Below are 23,124 nucleotides of genomic sequence, written 5' to 3'. Positions count from 1 at the left end.
CTGTCAGGTGGAAGGGCTATCTTGGCAAAGGAGAAATGCTCACTAAGAGGGATGTAAACAAATTAGTGCACAACATTTGAGACAAATAAGCTTTTTGTGCATATGGAAAATTTCTGGGATATTTTATTTCAGCTCGTGAAACATGGGACCAACACTTTACATGTTGAGTTTATATTTTTGTTGAGTATATAAACCACAATGTTTGATGGGATTAGCAATAGCGTAGTCAGGTTAGCAAGACATGATTGTACCACACAATCAGTCCGTTTGTGTGGAAACAAATGTAGGAAAATGTCCTGACACACATCGTCACAGCAAAGAAGTGGCAAAGCTCATGGGCTTATACTGAAGAATAACAGTTTTTTGTTTCTTGCCATGGATTTATAAAAACAATATTGGCCTATCAATATACACTTTGATGCTGTTTCATGGTGAGGTGAAAATATATCACGTGCAATGGGATCCAATGGCACTGCCTGTTTCTTATGCTACAACTTTGTTAACTAAAACACCTTTTTATTTTCCTCATACTCAGCTAGGAGGGCCACAAAAACCATTGTCTCCGTGTAGAGTTGCATCATGTGAAGGAAGCAAGAAAGGAAGCGTTTGTGCAGATGAAAATAGTGTAGTGGGTATGAGAAGTATAACTTATATGTCCTGGGTTCAGATAGTGTTAATAAGCCCAAATAGGAGTGACAAGGTATGCTGTAGAGGCATTGGTAAGAAGCTCATTGACATCCATGGAGCAGCTGTGGCAAGGCTGAAGTGGAGATTAGGCCAGATTCAGCAGCCTTGATCTCTCCAGTCGAGGCTTAGGTCTGGAAAATAATCACACAATCCTCCCAGTTACTCACAACCGAACGGAGTGAGGAGAGAGAGAGAGAGAGGGAGAGAGAAGGAGAGAATCAGAACGAGAAAGAGCATGAGAGAGTAAGAGATTTGGGAGAATAGAGAACAGAGAGAGACCTAGTCTTTTTATGTGCATTCTCCTTAAGATTGTATATGTCTGCAGCACCGTTTAATAGGCTTGCATTGTTGAGAGCACGTCTCGTTGCCACACGCTGTCTGGACTGAGAGTGTGACTGAGCTTTACGAACAACACAAAGCTAATCAGAAGGCTTTCACTCTCCGAGCAGATTTAACCTGCGGGATGCTCACTGGTTTCGTGTATAGAGACCCTAATAGTCCTCATACAATACCACTTTAATGGATGTGAACATATATAAGTCAGTAAACCAAAGTCTCTCATTAGATGCTAGGGGTGAAAGGGGATGTGATGCAGAGGGAGATACCCTATAGAATAATAGCATTCTTAACAAGCAATATAGCTGGTGTTGGTTGACCTCATTCTGCAATTAAGTTGTTTAGATTTGAACTCACCCTTGCATCTTGGGCCTCTGTGCCTTGAATGAGAACACGAACAAGACTAGAATAGAGTGTGTCAGTGTCATCTAAGGGACATGGGAGGGTTAGTGGCCCCGGAACACTCACATCTATAGCCATGAAATGCTTTGAAAGGCTGGTCATGGCTCACATCAACACCATCATGCCAGACACCCTGGACCCACTCCAATTCGCATACCGCCCTAACAGAGCCACAGATGACACAATCTCTATTGCACTCCACACTGCCCTCATCCACCTGGAAAAAAGGAATACCTATGCAAGAATGGTGTTCATTGACTACAGCTCAGCATTCAACACCATAGTTCCCTCCTAGCTCATTACCAAACTCAGGACCCTGGGACTGAACACCTCTCTCTGCAACTGGATCCTGGACTTCCTGACGGGCCACCCCCAGGTGGTGAGAGTAGGCAACAACACATCTGCCACAATCACCATCAACACAGGGCCCCTCATGGGTGTGTGCTTTGTCCCCTCCTGTACTCCATGTTCACCATCGACTGCGTGGTCGCGCACGACTCCAACACCATCATCAAGTTTTCTGAAGACACGTCGGTGGTAGGACTGATCACAGACGGGGCTGAGACAGCCTACAGGTAGGAGGTTAGAGACCTGGCAGTGTGGTGCCAGGACAATAAACTCTCCCTCAACGTCAGCAAGACAATGGAGCTGATCGTGGACCTCCGGAAACGGAGGGCCGAGCATGCCCCCATTCACATCGACACGGCTGTAGTGGAGCAGGTCGGGTGCTTCAAATTCCTCTGTGTCCACATCACTAAGGAATTAACATGGTCCACACACACCTACACAGTTGTGAAGAGGGCACGACAACGTCTCATCCCCCTCAGGAGGCTGAAAAGATTTGGCATGGGCCCTCAGATCCTCAAAGAGTTTTACAGCTGCACCATTGAGAGCTTCTTGACTTGCTGCATCACAGCTTGGTACGGCAACTGCAAGGCACCCGACCGCAAGGCACTACAGTGGATGGTGAGTAGGGCCCAGTACATCACTGGGGCCAAGCTCCCTGCCATCCAGGACCTCTATACCAGGCGGTCTCAGAGGAAGGCCCAAAAGATTGTCAAAGATTCCTGCCACCCAAGCCATAAGACTGTTCTCTCTGCTACCACATGGCAAGCGGTACCAGTGCACCAAGTCTGGAAACAAAGGGCCCTTAACACACACACTGAACTCTACCCACACACTCACACATACTTACACTGACACCCCAACACACACACACACACACAAAACATGCGCTCACATGCATACTGGTGCCACACAAACACACACACACACTTTCACACTCACTACCTATGCTGCTGCTACTGTCTATTATCTATCCTGTTGGCTAGTCACTATACCCCTACCTATATGTACATAGCTACCTCAATTTCCTCGTACCCCTGCACATCAACTCTGTACTGGTACTCCCTGTATAACCATGTTATTTTTACTCATTATTGTTATTCGTTATTCACTGTGTATTTATTCCTCATGTTACTGTTTCTATTTTAATTTTGTATCTTTATATTGAACTCTGCATTGTTGGAAAAGGACACGTAAGTAAGCATTTCACTGTTAGTCTACACCTGTTGTTAACAAAGCATGTGACAAATAACATTTGATTTGGTTTGACTTAGGTATTTGAGTTTTTGTGTTTACTGAAAGTTTGCTGAAAAAATAGCAATGTCTGGTTCTGGTATGATCTGTTGCTCACTTCAGCTGATTTGCATTGACCCATTTCATTTGGAGGTTTTCATTCGTTTCCTACTCTATACACAGTACTAAGCACCTGTTCCCCCATCCTTTCTTTTCATTTGCCTCTGTAGTTATAGTTTACCTTGGTAGTAATGTATAAACAGACAAATGTTTTCTATGGATCAAATTACTTCAGCTGTAATACGAGGATTTATTAAGCATTTTGGAATGCTAAGATGACATTGGTGCTGACATCCCATGCTCAGTTAGAGGTGGTGGCTTAGCACACATGCAGGTGGCAGTGGGCACTGCAAAGTGGGACACTTTGTATCTGGTGTGTGTGTTTGTGTGCAGCTTTGCTCACTCTCCCCATTCACACCAGGATGATAGGTGCTAAGGGTCCAGGGTGTGAAACTGCAGGGGTCAAGCGGTGGGAGCCAAACATCAGCCACTGACACGTCTTATCGGAGTTTGATCCACCGTGTCAGGGATAGAGTAAAGCCGTACTTCTTACACAACCTCTTATAGAAGACTACTGGTCTTGAAAAGTTATAGTATTGGATTGTTTCTTACAGAATGGTGTTTTTCAGTGGATTGAGGACATTAATTAATTTTTTTTTGGCTTATTGCGTGGAAAATATAATGTTTAATATATTCTTTCAAAGATCAAACACAATTAAACCTGCTCTCGGTTCGACTTCAGTACAAAACAAATGAAGTGCTTATTGATTTGTACTTTGCGAATCTTTTGATTTTCTCCCCGCTAATTTCAAAGTCTTTGGTAAACCTCAGCACATGTACTGTAATTATCCTGTGATTGATTATATTGGTCTAAGGTCTAAGATATCGTGAGTCTAGAAACTCTGCTATGAGTCATCAAGGCTTACGCCTTATGAAAGGTGTAATCTTCAATATATCTTCAATATCTACCGAACTCACACAAAGTCACTGTCCTTGGCGCCTGGCCTCTCAATTAGAGAAAAGGGTCTATATTAACTAAATAATCACAAACCTATTGTTTGAAACATATCCTCATATGGGCGGCAGGTAGCCTAAATGGGTGGCAGGTAGCCTAGCGGTTAAGGGCGTTGGGCCAGTATTTGAAAGATCACTGGTTCGAATCCCTGAGCCGACTAGGTGAAAAAAGTATGTTGATGTACCCTTGAGCAAGGCACTTAACCCTAATTGCTCCAGGGTCGTTGCCAATAATGGCTGATCCCTGGCTGTGACCCAACTCTCTGAGGGTGTCTCAGGGGGAGTGGGATAGGTTAAAAAAAAAGAATCCTAATAGGACAAATGTTATCACCATTATTATTATATCCATAAAAGGTATAATAAAGTAGAATTCCACCAACGGACCTTCCCATTGCTTCTGAAATATAAATCTATTTGATTTGCATTGTCAGGTAGCATGGTTCTGCAGAGTGTCTTTTGATATTTAGAATAAAAGTCGCCTGGTTTTCAACCTTCCCAAGTTCTCCCATGTCACCCCGCTCCTCCACACACTCCGCTGGCTTCCAGTCGAAGCTCGCATCCACTACAAGACCATGGTGCTTGCCTACGGAGCAGCAAGAGGAACTGTCCCTCCCTACCTTCAGGCTATGCTCAAACCCTACACCCCAACCCGAGAACTCCGTTCTGCCACCTCTGGTCTCTTGGCTCTCCAACCTCTACGGGAGGGCTGCTCCCGCTCAGCCCAGTACAAGCTCTTCTCCCCCTTCTAGCACAGACTTTGCTGATAACTACTATATTGAGGAAAAGTGTACTTTCTATGCCTGTAATATATGGTTGTCCCACCTAGCTATCTTAAGATGAATGCACTAACTGTAAGTCGCTCTGGATAATAGCATCTGCTAAATGACTAAAATGTTAAATGTAAAAAAAGTGAGTCCTCTGCCCTCCCTCAGTGGGCTGGTCACACTGTGAAGTCTGGAATAGATGACATGCTCAGTGGAGAAAAACCCATAGGTAGGAAAGCTTCTGTAGGATTTGTTTTTTCAAGGCTTCTCACCACCTGCAGAAGTTTACTTTATCTTGTGTGAGCGTGTCAACATGGTCTCTTTCCTTTGTGAGTTTTGTAAGTATTAGATTGATAAAGTAAGTGACTAGAAGTGCATCAATCTTCCATTGACAGAAATAGTGTGTCACACCCTGGCTCTGGGGACACTGTTATGTTGAGCCAGGGTGTGTAGATCTATGTTCCCTATTTCTATGTTGGCCTGAGTGACTCCCAATCAGAGGCAACGAGTGTCAGCTGTTTGCTGGTTGTCTCTGATTGGGAGCCATATTTAATCTGTCGGTTTTTCCTTTGGTTTTGTGGGTTCTTGTTTCGAGTTGGTTGTGTTATACCGTGTACTGTCACGTTTCCGTCTTTTGTTGTTTTGATATCGTTTCGCTTAATAAATGAGTATGTTTGCCTGCAACGCTGCGCCTTGGTCCTCATCTGTTCCTGACGATCGTGACAGAAGAACCCACCAAAACTGGACCAAGCAGCGTGAAGAGGAGAGAGGAAGGACCTGGGATCAGTGGAGTAGGAGTTTCGACTGGGCCCCGCTAAGTGAAGAGAAGAGAGGCTGGTCTATGGAGCAATGGATTAAGAGTCTCGACTGGGCCAAGCCAAGTGAAGAGCAGAGAGGTTGGACTTTGAAGCAGTGGAGTGAGAGTCTGGCGAGAACTAGGGAGGCCTGGTCCACGGGGAGGAGAGAACCCCAGAAAATTTTTAGGGGGGGGCTCACGACGTGGACGACGGGGCAGCAGGATGCCGCGATGGAGCGGTCCAGCGGGTGTGCAGAGGAGGCCGCCAGGTTAAGGGGGCCACTGGTCACAGAGGAGAGGGAAAGTGTGGAGGCACGGCGAGAGGTACTGGGGTGTGTTACCAGTCCGGTCCGGCCCGTTCCTGATCCCTGCGTAGGGCCAGTGGTGTGTGTCCCCAGTACGGTCCGGCCTGTTCCTGTTCCTCGCATCGAGCCTGTGGTGCGTGTCGTCAGCCCGGCCCGGCCTGTTCCTGCTCTCCGCACCAAACCTATGGTGCGCGTCGCCAGCCCGGTCCGGCCCGTTCCTGCTCCCGCACCGAAGTCTGGGGTGCGTTTCGTCAGCCCTGTCCGGCCCGTTCCTGCTCTCCGCACCAAGTCTGTGGTGCGCGTTGCCAGCCCGGTCCGGCCTGTTCCTGCTCCCCGCACCAAACCTGTGGTGCGTTTCGTCAGCCCTGTCCGGCCCGTTCCTGCTCTCCGCACCAAGTCTGTGGTGCGCGTCGCCAGCCCGGTCCGGCCCGTTCCTGCTCTACGCATCAAGTCTGTGGTGCGCGTCGCCAGCCCGGTCCGGCCTGTTCCTGCTCCCCGCACCAAACCTGTGGTGCGTTTCGTCAGCCCTGTCCGGCCCGTTCCTGCTCTATGCATCAAGTCTGTGGTGTGCGTCGTCAGCCCGGTCCGGTCCATTCCTGCTCCACGCACCAAGCCAGGGGTGTGTATCGTCAGCCCGGTCCGGCCAGTTGCTACTCCACGCACCAAGCCAGGGGTGCGCATCGTCAGCCCGGGTCCGGTCCGTTCCTGTTCCACGCACCAAGCCAGGGGGTGCGTGTCGTCAGTCCGCTCCGGCCAGCGGGCCAGACCGGACCAGGGGTACTTTGGGGGGTTGGAGAGGAAGTGGGGATCGGGCCCAGAGCCGGATCCGCCGCCAAGGCGGAGTGCCCACCCGGTCCCTCCCCTGTGGTATGTAGTTGGCTCGGTCGGAGTCCGCGCCTTTAGGGGGGGGTACTGTCACACCCTGGCTCTGGGGACACTGTTATGTTGAGCCAGGGTGTGTAGATCTATGTTCCCTATTTCTATGTTGGCCTGAGTGACTCCCAATCAGAGGCAACGAGTGTCAGCTGTTTGCTGGTTGTCTCTGATTGGGAGCCATATTTAATCTGTCGGTTTTTCCTTTGGTTTTGTGGGTTCTTGTTTCGAGTTGGTTGTGTTATACCGTGTACTGTCACGTTTCCGTCTTTTGTTGTTTTGATATCGTTTCGCTTAATAAATGAGTATGTTTGCCTGCAACGCTGCGCCTTGGTCCTCATCTGTTCCTGACGATCGTGACATAGTGAAGGCCATTGCCTGCCTTTCTCTAGAAAGCTGAAGTGTAATTAACTTTAGAAAGCAACAAGGCTCCATCTTCCTCCCCTGTAATATTATCAGCAGTATAATTGATGACCTAGATATTCCAAAAAGATGTCCCTCTCAAATTACTGAAGCGAAAGTATGAAAATGCCTTGTTTTGAGATTAATGAACCTGCACGGGGACCGTCTTCCACTTTAAATTAAATTCTTAAAGATCCATTATTCAAATGGTGTTGTGTCCAAGTCAGAGGGAGATAATGGTGTGTCCTCTTGATTGCAACATAGCTGCATCAAACATGCCGTGCCCCAAACATGGAGCATACTCTTTAATGGGGAATATGTAGATGGGTAAATAATAATCCTCTGACTTCATCACTCTTCCCTGTCTACTCCTTCCTGTATGATACTGCATTAGGCCATTTTATTAAAGCATGAAATACAGTGTATTATACTGTGTAATTAAAATATCCATAACACACACCATCCTAGTTATTTGTATAGCTAAATGCTCTGCTTGCGTCTATGTGCTAGTGTAGTGAGGCATGTGTTAAACTCAGTCCATTACATATGTAGTTTAATTGGCAGTATATGGTTGGTTCAGGGGTTCTATAACTACGCTAACCTTAACCTCGTCCTCATGTGAATACTGCATATGCCTTGCTACATTACTTCTGAGTGTATGTATTTTGTCTCGCAACATTTTTAGAACATTTGGCTCCACATCAACAAGGTCAGGATGTGTTGTGGTGTAGTCATGGTACCCTAACAAGCATGCAAGTCAAACAAGGCACAATTGGTTGGATTCCTCCAGCCAATGCCAAGGCCAGAATTCCAAGGCTGTGTTTCTAGAGGCGTCTGAGCAGAGAGAGAGAATGTCTAGCCAGTGCTCGAGTGCTGCAGAGTCGTATTCTAATCACTCTAATCATGATTCAAAAGCATGGATGAAAATTAGCCAATAAAGTGGCTTTTGAGGAAAATAATTTGGTAATGCCAGGGGCTAGCCCAAATGAGCTGTTGAGTAACTTTCTCTGCAAAGGGATTTAGAAGTTTTGGAGAGTATGTAGACCCTGATAATTATGCTGCTGTGTAACATGACTGACTGTTGGTTGAGGCATAGTGCTTGCAACACCAGGGTTAATGGTTTGATGTTTGCATGGGCAACCTACTGAACATAAATGTGTTAAATAAATGTAAGTTGCAATGGATAAAAGTGTTATGCTAAATTACAATATAACATACCTCTTCTGTGCAGGCACAGTTCTGGTGGAGAATATGCAGATCAACGGGAGAGCAGAGGACCCAGACAGGACCATCTCGCTGATCCTGCTTGACAACTATGCCTACTGGGTCATCCTGGATCCCCTCAGACAGAGACTGTTCCTCAACAGCACCGGACGTGTCCTGGACAGAGATGTGAGTATGGACTTGACGCCAGGTTGGGTTGGGTTGGGTTACTGTAGTTAGTAGAGGCAAAGGGTTTTACATAAAAAAAATTGAAACACAAATACAGACACACTTGCCTACACACACACACGGATCCACTGATACTTAAATTGTATGCAATCACATTGTAAGCTTTCCAAATCGCATTGATATTCCAAGTATTTTTTAATCATAATTATTATAATATTTTTTTGGTGGGGGGGGCTGCTGCTGCATGCTGGAAATGGTCGTCAAGAAATCATAAATGTTTGACTGTTTTTCACAACGAGAACAGTTTGGCCACTGTAAATACTGGTTTCAAAACAGGTCCAAGAAAGTTTGAAGCACTAGACAGATCCCACTGTTTTGAGGCTCCTGGATTGACTGCACTGCAATTTCCTCATTGTAAGGAAAAATCTGTTCTGTTGGATTGATTTGAAACCACTGGCTTGGAGCCCATTCACCACTTCTCTGTTCAGAGTCTGTTATGGTGTCTACAGATTGTAACTGTCAAATCCCGGGACACTGTGAGGTAGAAAAGCGTTCTTTCTGTGGTTGTGTCGGAAACATTTGGAACTAATCATCTACTGAGTGCTTTCGAGCAGTGTGACAATGTATTTTTTATGATGATTACATAATCATCAGTTTATTGATTGGTTTATTGAATTGGTTGATTGATTTCTTGTATCTCTTTCTCGCTCTTTCTCTTGCGCTCTCTCTCTCTATCTCTCTGTCTCTCTCTCTCGCTCTCTTTCTCACCCTCAGCCCCCCTCCTCTATCACTACAATCGTGGTGAAGGTCCAGTGCACCAGTGAGCTGGTTGGGACAGTGATTCTCCACGAGGTCCGCATTGTAGTCAGGGACAAAAACGACAACACACCTCGCTTTCAGCAGCCGCGCTACTATGTGGCCATCAACGAGGTGAGAGAGAGAAAGAGTTACTACAACAGTTGTTGCTTTTTGCTTTAGTGAGCATTTCTTTCTCCCCTGGGTAAGTAATTCAGCCTGGCATGACCCTTCCCACAGAGGTCAGCAAAACCCAGAGGCCTTACAGAAAGTGACTCCTATACTGACTACTGTTGAAGCAATTATGTAGTACATTCATGCTTCATTCTTTCAAATACAAAGAAAGGTCAAGGTTTGGTCGTCATTGAAATGAAGGACCTACATAGTTAGAGTCAAAGCTTTGTTGATGTAGGAACAGTGGAATAGAGTGTAGACTATGCTACTCTGCAGCAACAGGAGTATTCTGCACTGTGTTCCTTCATCTTTTTTATCTCTGTTTTTTACTCTGTTATGCCTTCTGCACGGAGACAGAGTAAAACATGACAACAGCTATTCTACGCATGTTAGGCACCAGCTTCCCAGGATAACAAAACAATAGCAGATCCTCAGATCTCCAGGATATCTGTTCTTCCTCTAGTGCATGAAATTGCTCTGACGCATGGATGGTAGCACGCTAGTTATGCATTCCCAGTGAATCATGGGGTTCCTGTCTGTGTGCTCTGCGTGATATAGATGTCACCATACTCCCTGTCTGCCCCAGAGAGCTCAACAATGATGCTTTTGACTAACATCATCAGCTCAGTGTGTGTGAGTGTGTGTGTGTGTGTGTGTGTGTGTGTGTGTAATATCCAATGTAAATAGGTATGCTAGTGTGTGCATGTTTTATTTAAAACAAAGTGATAGCTGCGTGAGTCAGTACTCTCCCTACCAATCCAGACAGAGAGCACAGTGGAATATCAACGGGTGGGTCTAATGCTAATTAGTTAAAACTGCAGTTTCAGCCGGTGTCTTTTCCACAAGTTACCACCGGCTAAATCTATGACGTTAAAATGCCTATTTACTCTGTTCCATCTGACTGCACAATCCACTGTCTCGTCAGCCAAGCCAGGCAATTTATAAACTTGATCTCCACTATTAAATGCATCTAGACATTATCTCACATTTCTTTCAGACTAACATTTAGTTTTCAACAGCGGAGATTTGTATAAACATTGCTGTCTGTCTCTCCGACATTTGCAACATTGTTTCAATATTCAAATTCCATCTCCCCCAACTAATGAACGTGTCGGGAGTCAGAATGAGACAGACAGGCAGGCAGCTTTTCTCAGCCAGTTGAAATCAAGAATCAGCATCATTTTTATGGATATTTACAAAGAAATGTCAATAGAAAACAGGTAAAACAAAACCAAGTGCAGCTAGTTTGCAGTCTTTCCAGCTTCAGTTTGAAGTGATTATGTTAGTTGTGTTGTTGGCGAGCTCCTCTGAACAACAGTGTTCTGACAAGAGATCACATTTTCTATGCCAGGTGAAATTGCGCATCATTAGCTCATTGTTATGGATGTATCCAAATAAATGTCACTAGAAACAGCTTAAACAAATGCAAATGCAGCTACTTTGTTGTTATTCTGGCTGCACTGTTTGACGTGACTGTAAGTTACCCGTAGTTGGCTAGCTAGCAAGCAAGGGATAAGAACGTTGCCAGCCAATATGGCAATAGAACATTTACAACGAAAGGCTGGGTTCCGTCTCTGGCAACCAAACCGATAGAACGAACAACCAGCCGGCTTGGGTAGCAACCCTAGATTTGTGTCGGGACTATACAGTGGGGAAAAAAAGTATTTAGTCAGCCACCAATTGTGCAAGTTCTCCCACTTAAAAAGATGAGAGAGGCCTGTAATTTTCATCATAGGTACACGTCAACTATGACAGACAAATTGAGAAAAAAAAATCCAGAAAATCCCATTGTAGGATTTTTAATGAATTTATTTGCAAATTATGGTGGAAAATAAGTATTTGGTCACCTACAAACAAGCAAGATTTCTGGCTCTCACAGACCTGTAACTTCTTCTTTAAGAGGCTCCTCTGTCCTCCACTCGTTACCTGTATTAATGGCACCTGTTTGAACTTGTTATCAGTATAAAAGACACCTGTCCACAACCTCAAACAGTCACACTCCAAACTCCACAATGGCCAAGACCAAAGAGCTGTCAAAGGACACCAAAAACAAAATTGTAGACCTGCACCAGGCTGGGAAGACTGAATCTGCAATGGGTAAGCAGCTTGGTTTGAAGAAATCAACTGTGGGAGCAATTATTAGGAAATGGAAGACATACAAGACCACTGATAATCTCCCTCGATCTGGGGCTCCACGCAAGATCTCACCCCGTGGGGTCAAAATGATCACAAGAACAGTGAGCAAAAATCCCAGAACCACCGGGGGACCTAGTGAATGACCTGCAGAGTGCTGGGACCAAAGTAACAAAGCCTACCATAAGTAGCACACTACGCCGCCAGGGACTCAAATCCTGCAGTGCGAGGGTGTCCCCCCTGCTTAAGCCAGTACATGTCCAGGCCCGTCTGAAGTGCATTTGGATAATCAAGAAGAGGATTGGGAGAATGTCATATGGTCAGATGAAACCAAAATATATTTTTTGGTAAAAACTCAACTCGTCATGTTTGGAGGACAAAGAATGCTGAGTTGCATCCAAAGAAACACCATACCTACTGTGAAGCATGGGGTTGGAAACATCATGCTTTGGGGCTGTTTTTCTGCAAAGGGACCAGGACGACTGATCCGTGTAAAGGAAAGAATGAATGGGGCCATGTATCGTGAGATTTTGAGTGAAACCCTCCTTCCATCAGCAAGGGCATTGAAGATGAAACGTGGCTGGGTCTTTCAGCATGACAATGATCACAAACACACCGCCCGGGCAACGAAGGAGTGGCTTCGTAAGAAGCATTTCAAGGTCCTGGAGTGGCCTAGCCAGTCTCCAGATCTCAACCCCATAGAAAATCTTTGGAGAGGTTGAAAGTCTGTGTTGCCCAGCGACAGCCCCAAAACATCACTGCTCTAGAGGAGATCTGCATGGAGGAATGGGCCAAAATACCAGCAACAGTGTGTGAAAACCTTGTGAAGACTTACAGAAAACGTTTGACCTGTGTCATTGCCAACAAAGGGTATATAACAAAGTATTGAGAAACTTTTGTTATTGACCAAATACTTATTTTCCACCATCATATGCCAATAAATTCATTAAAAATCCTACAATGTGATTTTCTGGATTTTTTTTCCTCATTTTGTCTGTCATAGTTGACGTGTACCTATGATGAAAATTACAGGCCTCTCTCATCTTTTTAAGTGGGAGAACTTGCACAATTGGTGGCTGACTAAATACTTTTTTTCCCCACTGTATCTTGTGGAAGGATTAAATAGTATGAATAAATTCTTTAAAATAACGTTTTTAATGAAAATATGTTAATCATTATTTTAATATGTTGGTAACCCGTTGTATAAAAGTGACAATTCCCCCGAAGCCGGTGTTTGGAGGATATATTGGCACGGTTAACAACACCCGTGCTAATATATCCTCCAAACACCGGCTTCTCAGGCATTGTCACTTAAATGTTTTGTGTTAGGCATCACTGTGTTTAGTATAATATGTCTAATCAAAAACAGCCAGTGATATCTACACCTATAGCAAATTGACTTTTGTCTGCATTTTGCATATATATTTTTTTTTTTACCACAAACTGTTATCTACCTATGTTAGAAAGAAACTTACATTTTTACCAAAAGGTCTGCAGAACTGAACAAACAAGCTAATTATGTGGATACAGTACATGCATACACCTTTGAAGATTGATTTTAATCTCCTACATTTGCTGATATAGCTCGCTGAAATTACCATAGTTCTCATCCATCATATCTCACAGCTGTCAGAGGAAAATAGAAGTTATAGTTCAATACATTTAATTTAATATTGAGTGTCGCTGACAAATACACTAGCTCTTCCTCTGTTTCTCTTTTCCAAAATGTCATCACTGTACAACTACAATACATTAATGACACTAGACATGTCTTATTACAGATGTTGGATCTTAATTTCAGCCAGTTTGCAACAGCATGATAAGAATCCTGCAGCAACAGGAAATATAAACTATTATGTGGATTATAATTAATGGACATTTTTGTAGGGGTTGATACATTTTTCAATAGGGCAAATCAAGTGTGAAATTTCAAAGTGGAAATTACTAACTTTAGAAGGCTTTTTAAACCTCAAATACACTTACAATTTGCAGGAAAAATTCTCAGCAAAAAAAGTGAACAAATGAAGATCCTACATCTGTAAGACGCCTGTATTGAGAGCCTCCGAGTCAGACAACCATGACTTTTGTCTCATTTGTTGACACTTCCTATGTTCTTCACACTAAGTACCTGTCAGTGTGTGTTATCCCAGGAAACATTACTCCCTGAACAGTGTTCTGAATCAGACTCCACTGCTGTCAAACCTCTCCTGAACTGAGCTCAACTCCCCTCGGGCCCCCAGGTGCTTTAGAACACAGCTCTCTGGAGGCCCCTCTCTCTGCAGCATCTCTCTGAGAGGTTGCTATGGCTGTCAGTGGGGTGCAGAGGCCCTCAGAGAGAAATATTCATCCATGGCTGCTGACGACAATGTTTTCAGTTCAAATCAGTGCATTCATTCACTCTTCCTAACAACAAAGGTCTCCACTTCTCGCACTTCTGGCAGTATTTGGCCATCTTCTATAGAAGACACTGTGTTCCTGCGATCTTGGGAGGGGTCAGTAATATCAGTGAGATGTAGCATATAAAGTTGTTACAATGTCCAGACAGAGGGACATGCCTGTTGACAGTATTCTTTCTCAATCTCTGCCTCCAGCTCACTCCTGCCGGGACCACCATATTCACAGGCTTTAGTGGAGACAACGGGGCCACAGACATCGATGACGGGCCCAACGGACAGATAGAATATGGCATCCAGTACAACCCCAACGACCCAGTACGTGGATGTAATGCTTACTGACTGCAGATTGTGACTTAATGAAGCTATACGACAATGGGACAGTGGAACAGTGTCTGTTGTCAATTAAACCTATGACTGAACACTGTCTGTATCTCACTCTCACTCCCCCCCACCCTCTCTCTCTCTCCCTCTGTCTCTCTCTCTCTCTCTCTCTCTCTCTCACACACTCTCTCTCCCTTTCTGTCTTTCTTTCTCAGGTGTCTAATAAAACTGTGGTTGTAGGCAATACTCTCTCTGGGAACATTGTTCTGGCTGAGAGACTAAATTACGAAGAGAAAACACGCTACCTGGTCATTGTTCAAGCCAATGTGAGACACTTTGCCATTTTCTTTGTTTGTTTGTGTGCTCCAGAAGTGTGTATGTGCATACATTTGTATGTGTGTGTGTGTGTGTGTGTGTGTGTGTATGTGCATACATTTGTGTGTGTGTGTGTGTGTGTGTGTGTATGCATGTGTGTTTGTGCAGATTAAATATGAATGAACAATATTTTTTACTTGGTGTCATGGTAGTGAACTGACAGTGAGAGTTTTTGAATGTTTAGGACTTGAGGGTTCATGGATCTGTTTGTTTTCTACCCTGGCAAAATAATGGATTGGCGTTTTGCAAGGTTTTGGACTGAATGGTTGGTTTAGGGACTTGTTTTGTCCAAAGTGTTAAGTGCTGATGTTTAGAATATAGGGTAAATTACTGATTGTTACTTTGATTGGTTTATGCTTTATTAAGTTTGCCATCGTCAGATAAACCAAAACCTTACTACACTGAACAAAAATATAAACGCAACATGCAACAATTTAAAAGATTTTTCTGATTTACAGTTAATATAAGGAAATCAGTCAATTGAAATACATTAATTAGGCCCTAATCTATGGATTTCACATGACTGGGAATACAGATATGCATATGTTGGTCACAGATACCTTCAATAAAAAGGTAGGGGCGTGGATCAGAAAACCAGTCAGTATCTGGTGTGACCACAAGTTGCCTTATGCAGCGAGACACATCTCCTTCGCATAGAGTTGATCAGCCTGTTGATTGTGGCCTGTGGAATGTTGTTCCACTCATTTTTAATGGCTATGCAAAGTTGCTGGATATTGTCGGGAACTGGAACATGCTGTCGTACACATCAATCCAGAGTATCCCAAACATGCTCAATGGTTGACATGTCTGGTGAGTATGCAGGCCATGGAAGAACAGGGATATTTTCAGCTTCCAGGAATTGTGTACAGATCATTGCGACATGGGGCGTGTATTTTCATGCTGAAACATGAGGTGATGGCGGCGGATGAATGGCACGACAATGGGCCTCAGGATCTCGTCACGGTATCTCTGTGCATAAAAATGTCCATTGATAAAGTGCAATTATGTTCATTGTCCGTAACTTATGCCTGCCTATACCATAACCCCACCGCCACCATGGGGCACTCTGTTCATCAGGAAACCGCTCACCCACACGACGCCATACACACTGTCTGCCATCTGCCCGGTACAGTTGAAACCGGGATTCATCCGTGAAGAGCACACTTCTCCAGCGTGCCATTGGCCATCGAAGGTGAGCATTTGCCCACTGAAGTCAGTTATGAAGCCGAACTGCATTCAGGTCAAGACCCCGGTGAGGATGACGAGCACGCAGATGAGCTTCCCTGAGACGGTTTCTGACAGTTTGTGCAGAAATTCTTTGGTTGTGCAAACCCACAGTTTTATCAGCTGTCCGGGTGGCTGGTCTCAGACGATTCCGCAGGTGAAGAAGCCGGATGTGGAGGTCCTGGGCTGGCGTGGCTACACGTGGTCTGCAGTTGTGAGGCCGGTTGGACATACTGCCAAATTCTCTAAAACGACTTTGGAGGCGGCTTATGGTAGATAAATTAACATTACATTCGCTGGCAACAGCTCTGGTGGACATTCCTGCAGTCAGCATGCCAATTGCACGCTCCCTCAAAACTTGAGACATCTGTGTCATTGTGTTGTGTGACGAAACTGCACATTTTAGAGAGGCCTTTTATTGTCCCCAGCACAAGGTGCACTTGTGTAATGATCATGCTGTTTAATCAGCTTCTTGATATGCCACATTTTTCAGGTGGATGGAATATCTTGGCAAAGGAGAAATGCTTACTAACAGGGATGTGAACAAATTTGTGTACAACATTTGAGAGAAACACGCTGTTTGTGCGTTTGGAACATTTCTGTTTTTTTTTATTCAGCTCATGAAACATGGAGCCAACACTTTACATGTTGCGTTTGTATTTGTTGTTCAGTGTAGTTAGCTATTCGTTGCTACTGAAAGAAAATGTACGTAATTGGAAGGAAAGATAGCAGCTGTTGCAGATTACACGTTTGCAATTAAAGTACAAAGCTTTTTACAAAGCATTTGTTTATTCATAAATGAAAGCATCAGCCTCTATACACTTTGATTGTTTGATTGTTTTTAATTCATTGCTTGACTGACATGGTTTTCTAATCCTAGAATAAAAGCAACACTATGATCATTGATTTGTTGTGGTTATGTAGAATTTTGTGTTCTGTATTATGAAAGGATAGAGACAGCTCCTCATCAAGAGACCATTGTTTATTCCTTCACAAGAAACAAATCCACAAACAAACAACTTTTCAACTAATAGTTACATAACCCATAATTACTTTTAGTCTAGAACTACCTAACTGAAAGGTCTGTCCCTTTTTCCAGTTTCCATTACTATTTATTTCCAAATTTGCGAAATGACTCCAGGCTCTCTTTGGAGCTCTGTCAGATAACTGTTCATAGGCTAACAGCCTAACATATCAGGATGCATTTAATTATAACTTTTACAAGAGGAAGGGCAGTGGCTCCCAGACTCCCAGCAGGCCACATGAGGGAGGGAGAGATATTGGAAATCAAGTGGCGCTAATGAGACTGGTTTAAATGCTTGGGGTTTTAATAAATGTATTTTTATAAAAGCTGTGGTAGGCCGTGCCTATTACTCCAGGTCATTAGCTGTGAAGAGTCCCTGACAAGGATTATGAATCTGGCACTGTAATGCTACCAGTGACAGGATGGTATTTTAAGTATGGCGATGGTACATGAATATGTATTTCTTAACACATTATGCTCACTAAAATTACAAAGTTGATCATGGAATTGAAAAGAGAAATTGGTCTCTTGATTGATTGATGTTGATGATATTTGAATGTGTTGTTAATTAATGGCTTTGGTAAGTAACCATGTTGACTTGCATCCTACAGGATCGTGCCCCGTACGATGCCAATAGGCGGACCGCTACGACCACGCTGACCATAGACGTTCTGGATGGAGATGACCTGGGCCCCATGTTCCTGCCCTGTGTCCTGGTCAACAACACCCACGACTGCAACCCTGTCACCTACCGTGTCACCATACCAGAGTTCACCAAACCGGTACAAACCACACTGTGTGTGTGTGTTTTTGGTTTTGCTATCCTGGGTATCAGAAGTCCTCACAAAGATAGTAAAACAAGGACATTTCACCGGTCCCCACAAGGAAAAAGGCTATTTTAGACTATGGGGTTAGGTTGAGGGTTACGGTTAGGGATTAGGCTTTGTGCGTGTGTAAGCGAACAGGTAGTGAGTGAGTGAGTGAAGGAGTGAGTGTGTGTTTGTGTGCAACTGCAACCCCTTCATCTCCCGTGTGTATTGGAAATAGCCCATGCTGAGGATTGAACCGGTAGTCAGGCAGGTGATGATATGACAAGTGCGTATGTCATCAGTCACAGCGCTACACTGGCACAGACCACCACTACGCTGGCAGTACAGCATGGCAGGAAGTAAATGCCACATCTCTGTGTGTGTGTGTACCTCACCTAGAGGCTGTTTTGTCTCAGCATGGTCGTTTAAAAGCATTTTCTGGTCTGGTGGAACATCAATTACAGCTGAAGTTTGAGTCAGCTTCAGACTAAAAACACCAGCTGAATTCCAATCAAAAAGCGAGAGAGATTGATATAGCTTTGGGAGGAAATGTAGAGCAGAAAAGAGAGGGAGAGAGGGGTGGGGGGAGTCTGACTGAGGGATAGAGAGAAAAGGAAGGGCCCTTATGAGTCCTGGGAGGTAGTCACCAACTACAGCGTCAAACTGAGATTGGAGTTACAGTACGTGACAGTCCCATGTGTTTTTTGACGATGGACCTCTTTGTCTTCTCTGCTCACCCTGTGTCACTGGGTCCCTGAGGGACAGATGGAGGGAGAAGGAGAGAGTTAGAGAGAAATACTTAAAAATATGGTGATGGTGACTGAGAAAGGGAGAGGGAGAGGAGATGGACAGTGACCTAAATAGTTAGAGAGAAATAGAGAGACATTGTGAATCCCAGTTGTTGTTGGCCGAGAGGAGTCGGGGTGATTTATAATTAATGATAAAAGGTTTGCAGACTGCTAAGTATGCAAGGCCGGGGAGCTGTGTGGATCTCTACAGTACAGTACCCAAAGCTCAGCTTTTTCATCAGGGAAGAAATGTTTGACTTTCTCCCTCCTGCTCTCTTGCTTCTATCTCTTTCTCTCTCTCCGACACTTTCTCTATCTCTTGTTCTCTATCTTGCTTTTTCTCTCGCTCGCTCGCTCGCTCTCGCTCTCTCTCTCGCTCTCTCTCTCTCGCGCTCTCTCTAATTCTATCCCCTCAAAGCTTCACTTCAATTACTGTCTTTTCAAGGTGTCTAATTTAGCCAACATCTGAATGTTTCATATTTCCCTTGGTTTCTTCCCAAACCTTTTATCTGGTACTTCACTTGTAGTTATTTGAGTTGTTGCTAATTTTGCTAATGTATGTGACGTTTTGAATCTAGCCGACTTAATTATTAATTTTACTCTGGTAATAAACTGTAAACCCTTGACAAGCGTTGTACTCAGAGTCTGTGCACAGGTTTACTGGTTCAACTGCCCAGAATAGATAGATGGCTTTGGAGGATACATAATCAAAAGAAAGGTACATGCTAATAAAACATTTAACAATAAAAGTTGTATTGTCACATACACCACATAGGTGCAGAGAAATGTGTTATTTTACAGTGTTGGGAACTGACTTTTATCCCTTAGCTTCTACGGCGCTAAACCCCCTAGATGCACATCGCCTAGTCTAACCTTCTGGTGGCTAGACCCTCCTAGACACACAACAATGTCTAGTCTAACCTTCTGGTGGCTAAACCTCCTAGGCATATAACAATGTGTAGTCTAACATTCTGGTGGCTAAACCCCCTAGGCATATAGTGCCTAGTCTAACCTTCTGGTGGCTAAACCCCCTAGGCATATAGTGCCTAGTCTAACCTTCTGGTGGCTAAACCCCATAGGGGTTCCAAATCATAGGTCTACGACCGGTCGTATACACAATGGGCCTACTGAATAAATCCAGGCTTTCTAGGCCTGTTTCCCATAATTTATATTCCGCCTACAACCCTCACCTCCCCAAGATGACAGAATGAGTGGTGTCAGGTGTAGGAACTTGCCTACCTTGTTTTTTGCTGGCTCCTGTTCCACTGATTCGGACTCTTTAGTTTGACTGCAAATTGTGGTGAATCCTGCCAACAACGCCAATTGTTAGGTTCTAAATTCCGGTTCAATAATCCAGACGGATACCCAAAGAAAGCTCTGACTAGATGTATTCACCACACTGGGTTATGCAGCAGTGAGAACAGATACAGAGTCACAGGCACATATATTTATAACCTCCAACTAGGCCCCCGTTCCCAAACAGACCCCCCTTTTGCGTCTAGGATGAACAATCAATCTCTGTGGCTGGGCAGGTGGTGTTATCGTCCCTGCTTGAGTCCGGTACTCCTTCACGCCTCTCACAGGTCTTCTTATCAGTCAAGTTAGGGAGTACACATTCTTCCAGTCCACTACAGTCCACAACCTAATTATCCTTCTCATACACAAAGAGAACACTGCTTTCTATTTTTAAGAATAAGCCATCTATTCATACTAAAATAATATAATGATATAAACATTAATATAAAATAATGATATAATACATATTAAGGGGATATAATTATATAAAACAGTGAAGATGTAAGACAGTGTTATAGGACAGTAATTTACGATCTATCAGTTCTAACACATGGCTCCTATCCCACCCTTATGGAATCATTCTGGTACTCAGAGACAGGCCCCCTTTGTACTCAACCTATGGCCAAATACAACGCACATAGATAATAATATAATAATATGCCATTTAGCAGACGCTTTTATCCAAAGCGACTTACAGTCATGCGTGCATACATTTATTTTTTTATTTTTTTTGTGTATGGGTGATCCCGGGGATCGAACCCACTACCTTGGCGTTACAAGCGCCGTGCTCTACCAGCTGAGCTACAGAGGACCAGATCTTTCAGCTAACCCATAACATGACCCATAACATGATAATCACTACTGTTAGGCTATTTATATAATTATGGACATGTTAAAACGTGCTCAGGTGAATTCCCAACAACAGGGTCAGCTATAGTAATATGGCGCCCCTGGTGCAAATTCAGGTTAAGTGCCTTGCTCAAGGGCAAATCAACATATTTTTCACCTGGTCGGCTCGGGTAATGGAATCAGCAGCCTTTTGGTTACTGGCCCAATGCTTTAACCCAGGGGTGTCAAACTCATTTTAGCTCAGGGGCCACATGGAGGAAAATCTATTCCCAAGTGGGCCGGACCGGAAAAATCATGGTATATATAACTTAAAAACAACAACTTCAGATTGTTTTCTTTGTTTTAATACGATCAACATACAACATAAAGCTGGAGCCTGAGGACAGTGTGTCCAAAATAGTACAAGCATAACATCACTATTAATCATAAAACACGTCAAGTTTATTTGAAAATTCTAAAGAAAAAGAACACACAAACACACAATGCCTCAGTGATTAACAGAACTGTTTCACAGATCACAGAACTATATCAGGGTGTCATTTCTCAGGCAGAGATGTAGATAAAAATAATGAAATCCTGTTCCCCAAACAAGTGCAAGAACCACAGAGTCAAGAATAGGTTAAATATACAAATAAAATAAAATCAATTAAGAAACAATAGCACATCAACATAAAAACATATAAACATAAAGCTGGAGCCTGAGGACAGTGTCCAAAAGCACAACATCACTATTAATCATAAAACACCTCAAGTTATTTGAAAGTTCTGAGGACAAAGAACACACAAACACACAATGCCTCAGTGATTCACAGAAGTATATCACAGATCACAGAACTATATCAGGGTGTCATTTCTCAGGCAGAAATGTAGATACAAATAATGAAATCCTGTTCCCCAAACAAGTGCAAGAACCACAGAGTCAAGAATAGGTTAAATATACAAATAAAATCAATTAAAAACAATAGCACATCAACATAAAAACATCAACATAAATCTGAAAGCGTTGCTCAAACTCCCGTAACAGTCCCGTTATTTTATCTTTGAACCGCTTCATGTCTGCCACATGTTGGGTCGCGCACACATTTTTCAGACAGGGGAAGTGAGCTGCATCACCACCGGCAAGTTGCGTCTCCCACAATGACAGCTTCAACTTGAAAGAACGTATGCTGTCATAATACTGCGTGACAACTTTGTTGCGCCCTTGCAGCTGTTTGTTCAATTATTCAGGTGCTCTGTAACATCCACCATAAATGCAAGGTCCTGCATCCATTCTGCAGAATGAAATTCTAACACTGGTTTGCCCTTTTCTTCCATGAACTGTTCAATTTCTTCTCGTAAATCAAAGAAACGCCTCAGCACAGCACCTCGGCTTAACCATCTTACCTCAGTGTGGTATGGCAGGCCATAGATGTGGTCTTTCTCTCTGAGAAGGCTGTCAAACTGACGGTGATTCAGGCTTCTGGATCGGATGAAATTAACAGTTTGGATGACCACCTTCATGACGTTATCCATCTTTAATGACTTGCAACACAAAGCCTCCTGGTGCAAAATACAGTGAAAAGTCAAAAAATCACGTCCTCCATTTGCAGATTGCACTTTCTCTCTGAACTTTGTCACAACGCCTGCTTTTTTCCCGATCATTGAGGGCGCACCATCTGTAGCCAGGCTGACAGCGCGGGACCAGTCCACTCCGACCCTGTCCAGCGCGCCGACGAGTATCAGCTGCTGTCGTTGTATCTGTCATCGGCACCAACTCCACGAACTCCTCGGTGACGGTCAATGTGTCATCAACTCCGCGGATGAAAATGGCCAGTTGTGCAATACCTGTAATGTCCGTGCTTTCATCAATTGCAACCGAAAACGCAATAAATGACTTTACTTTTTGCTTCAACTGGCTGTCCAAATCCACTGAAAGATCGGAAATCCTGTCTGCAACTGTGTTTCTTGTCAGGCTGATATTTGAAAAAGCCTGCCACTTTTCAGGGCACACAATCTCCGCTGCCTTCATCATGCATGTTTTTACAAATTCACCCTCACTAAATGGTTTTGAAGCCACTGCGACTTCATTAGCAATGAGGTAGCTAGCGCTTTCACTGCAGCGTCACTGATGTCTCGGCTGTGAGTAAACACAGACTGCTGTTTCTTCAGACCCGCCAACAGTTCATTCACCTTCTCTCATCTCCGCTGTCCTTGAAAGTTGTCATATTTGTCGGCATGAAGACTCACATAGTGGCGACGAAGGTTATATTCTTTCAGCACTGCAACATGCTCTGAACACACCAAACATACAGCTTTCCCATTCAATTCCGTGAATAAATAGGATGACAATTT

The 23,124-nt window shown here is 43.9% G+C and overlaps 1 protein-coding gene across 1 annotated transcript in view; it reads left to right on the top strand.

Moving 5' to 3' along the window:
- The window catches only part of LOC121553438 (protocadherin-15-like), a 273,628-nt gene that overhangs the window by 100,065 nt on the left and 150,439 nt on the right, over positions 1-23,124 (top strand). Inside the window, 5 exon segments of the mRNA XM_041866538.2 lie at positions 8,449-8,609; positions 9,384-9,539; positions 14,303-14,422; positions 14,644-14,754; positions 17,663-17,833. Coding sequence (XP_041722472.2) covers positions 8,449-8,609; positions 9,384-9,539; positions 14,303-14,422; positions 14,644-14,754; positions 17,663-17,833 — 719 coding nt within the window.

The sequence above is a fragment of the Coregonus clupeaformis genome, chromosome 37 (assembly GCF_020615455.1).
Source record: "Coregonus clupeaformis isolate EN_2021a chromosome 37, ASM2061545v1, whole genome shotgun sequence".
Lineage (NCBI taxonomy): Eukaryota > Metazoa > Chordata > Actinopteri > Salmoniformes > Salmonidae > Coregonus > Coregonus clupeaformis.
The sequence above is the reverse complement of the archived record's forward strand: the minus strand, read 5'-3'. Positions and strand labels throughout refer to the sequence as shown.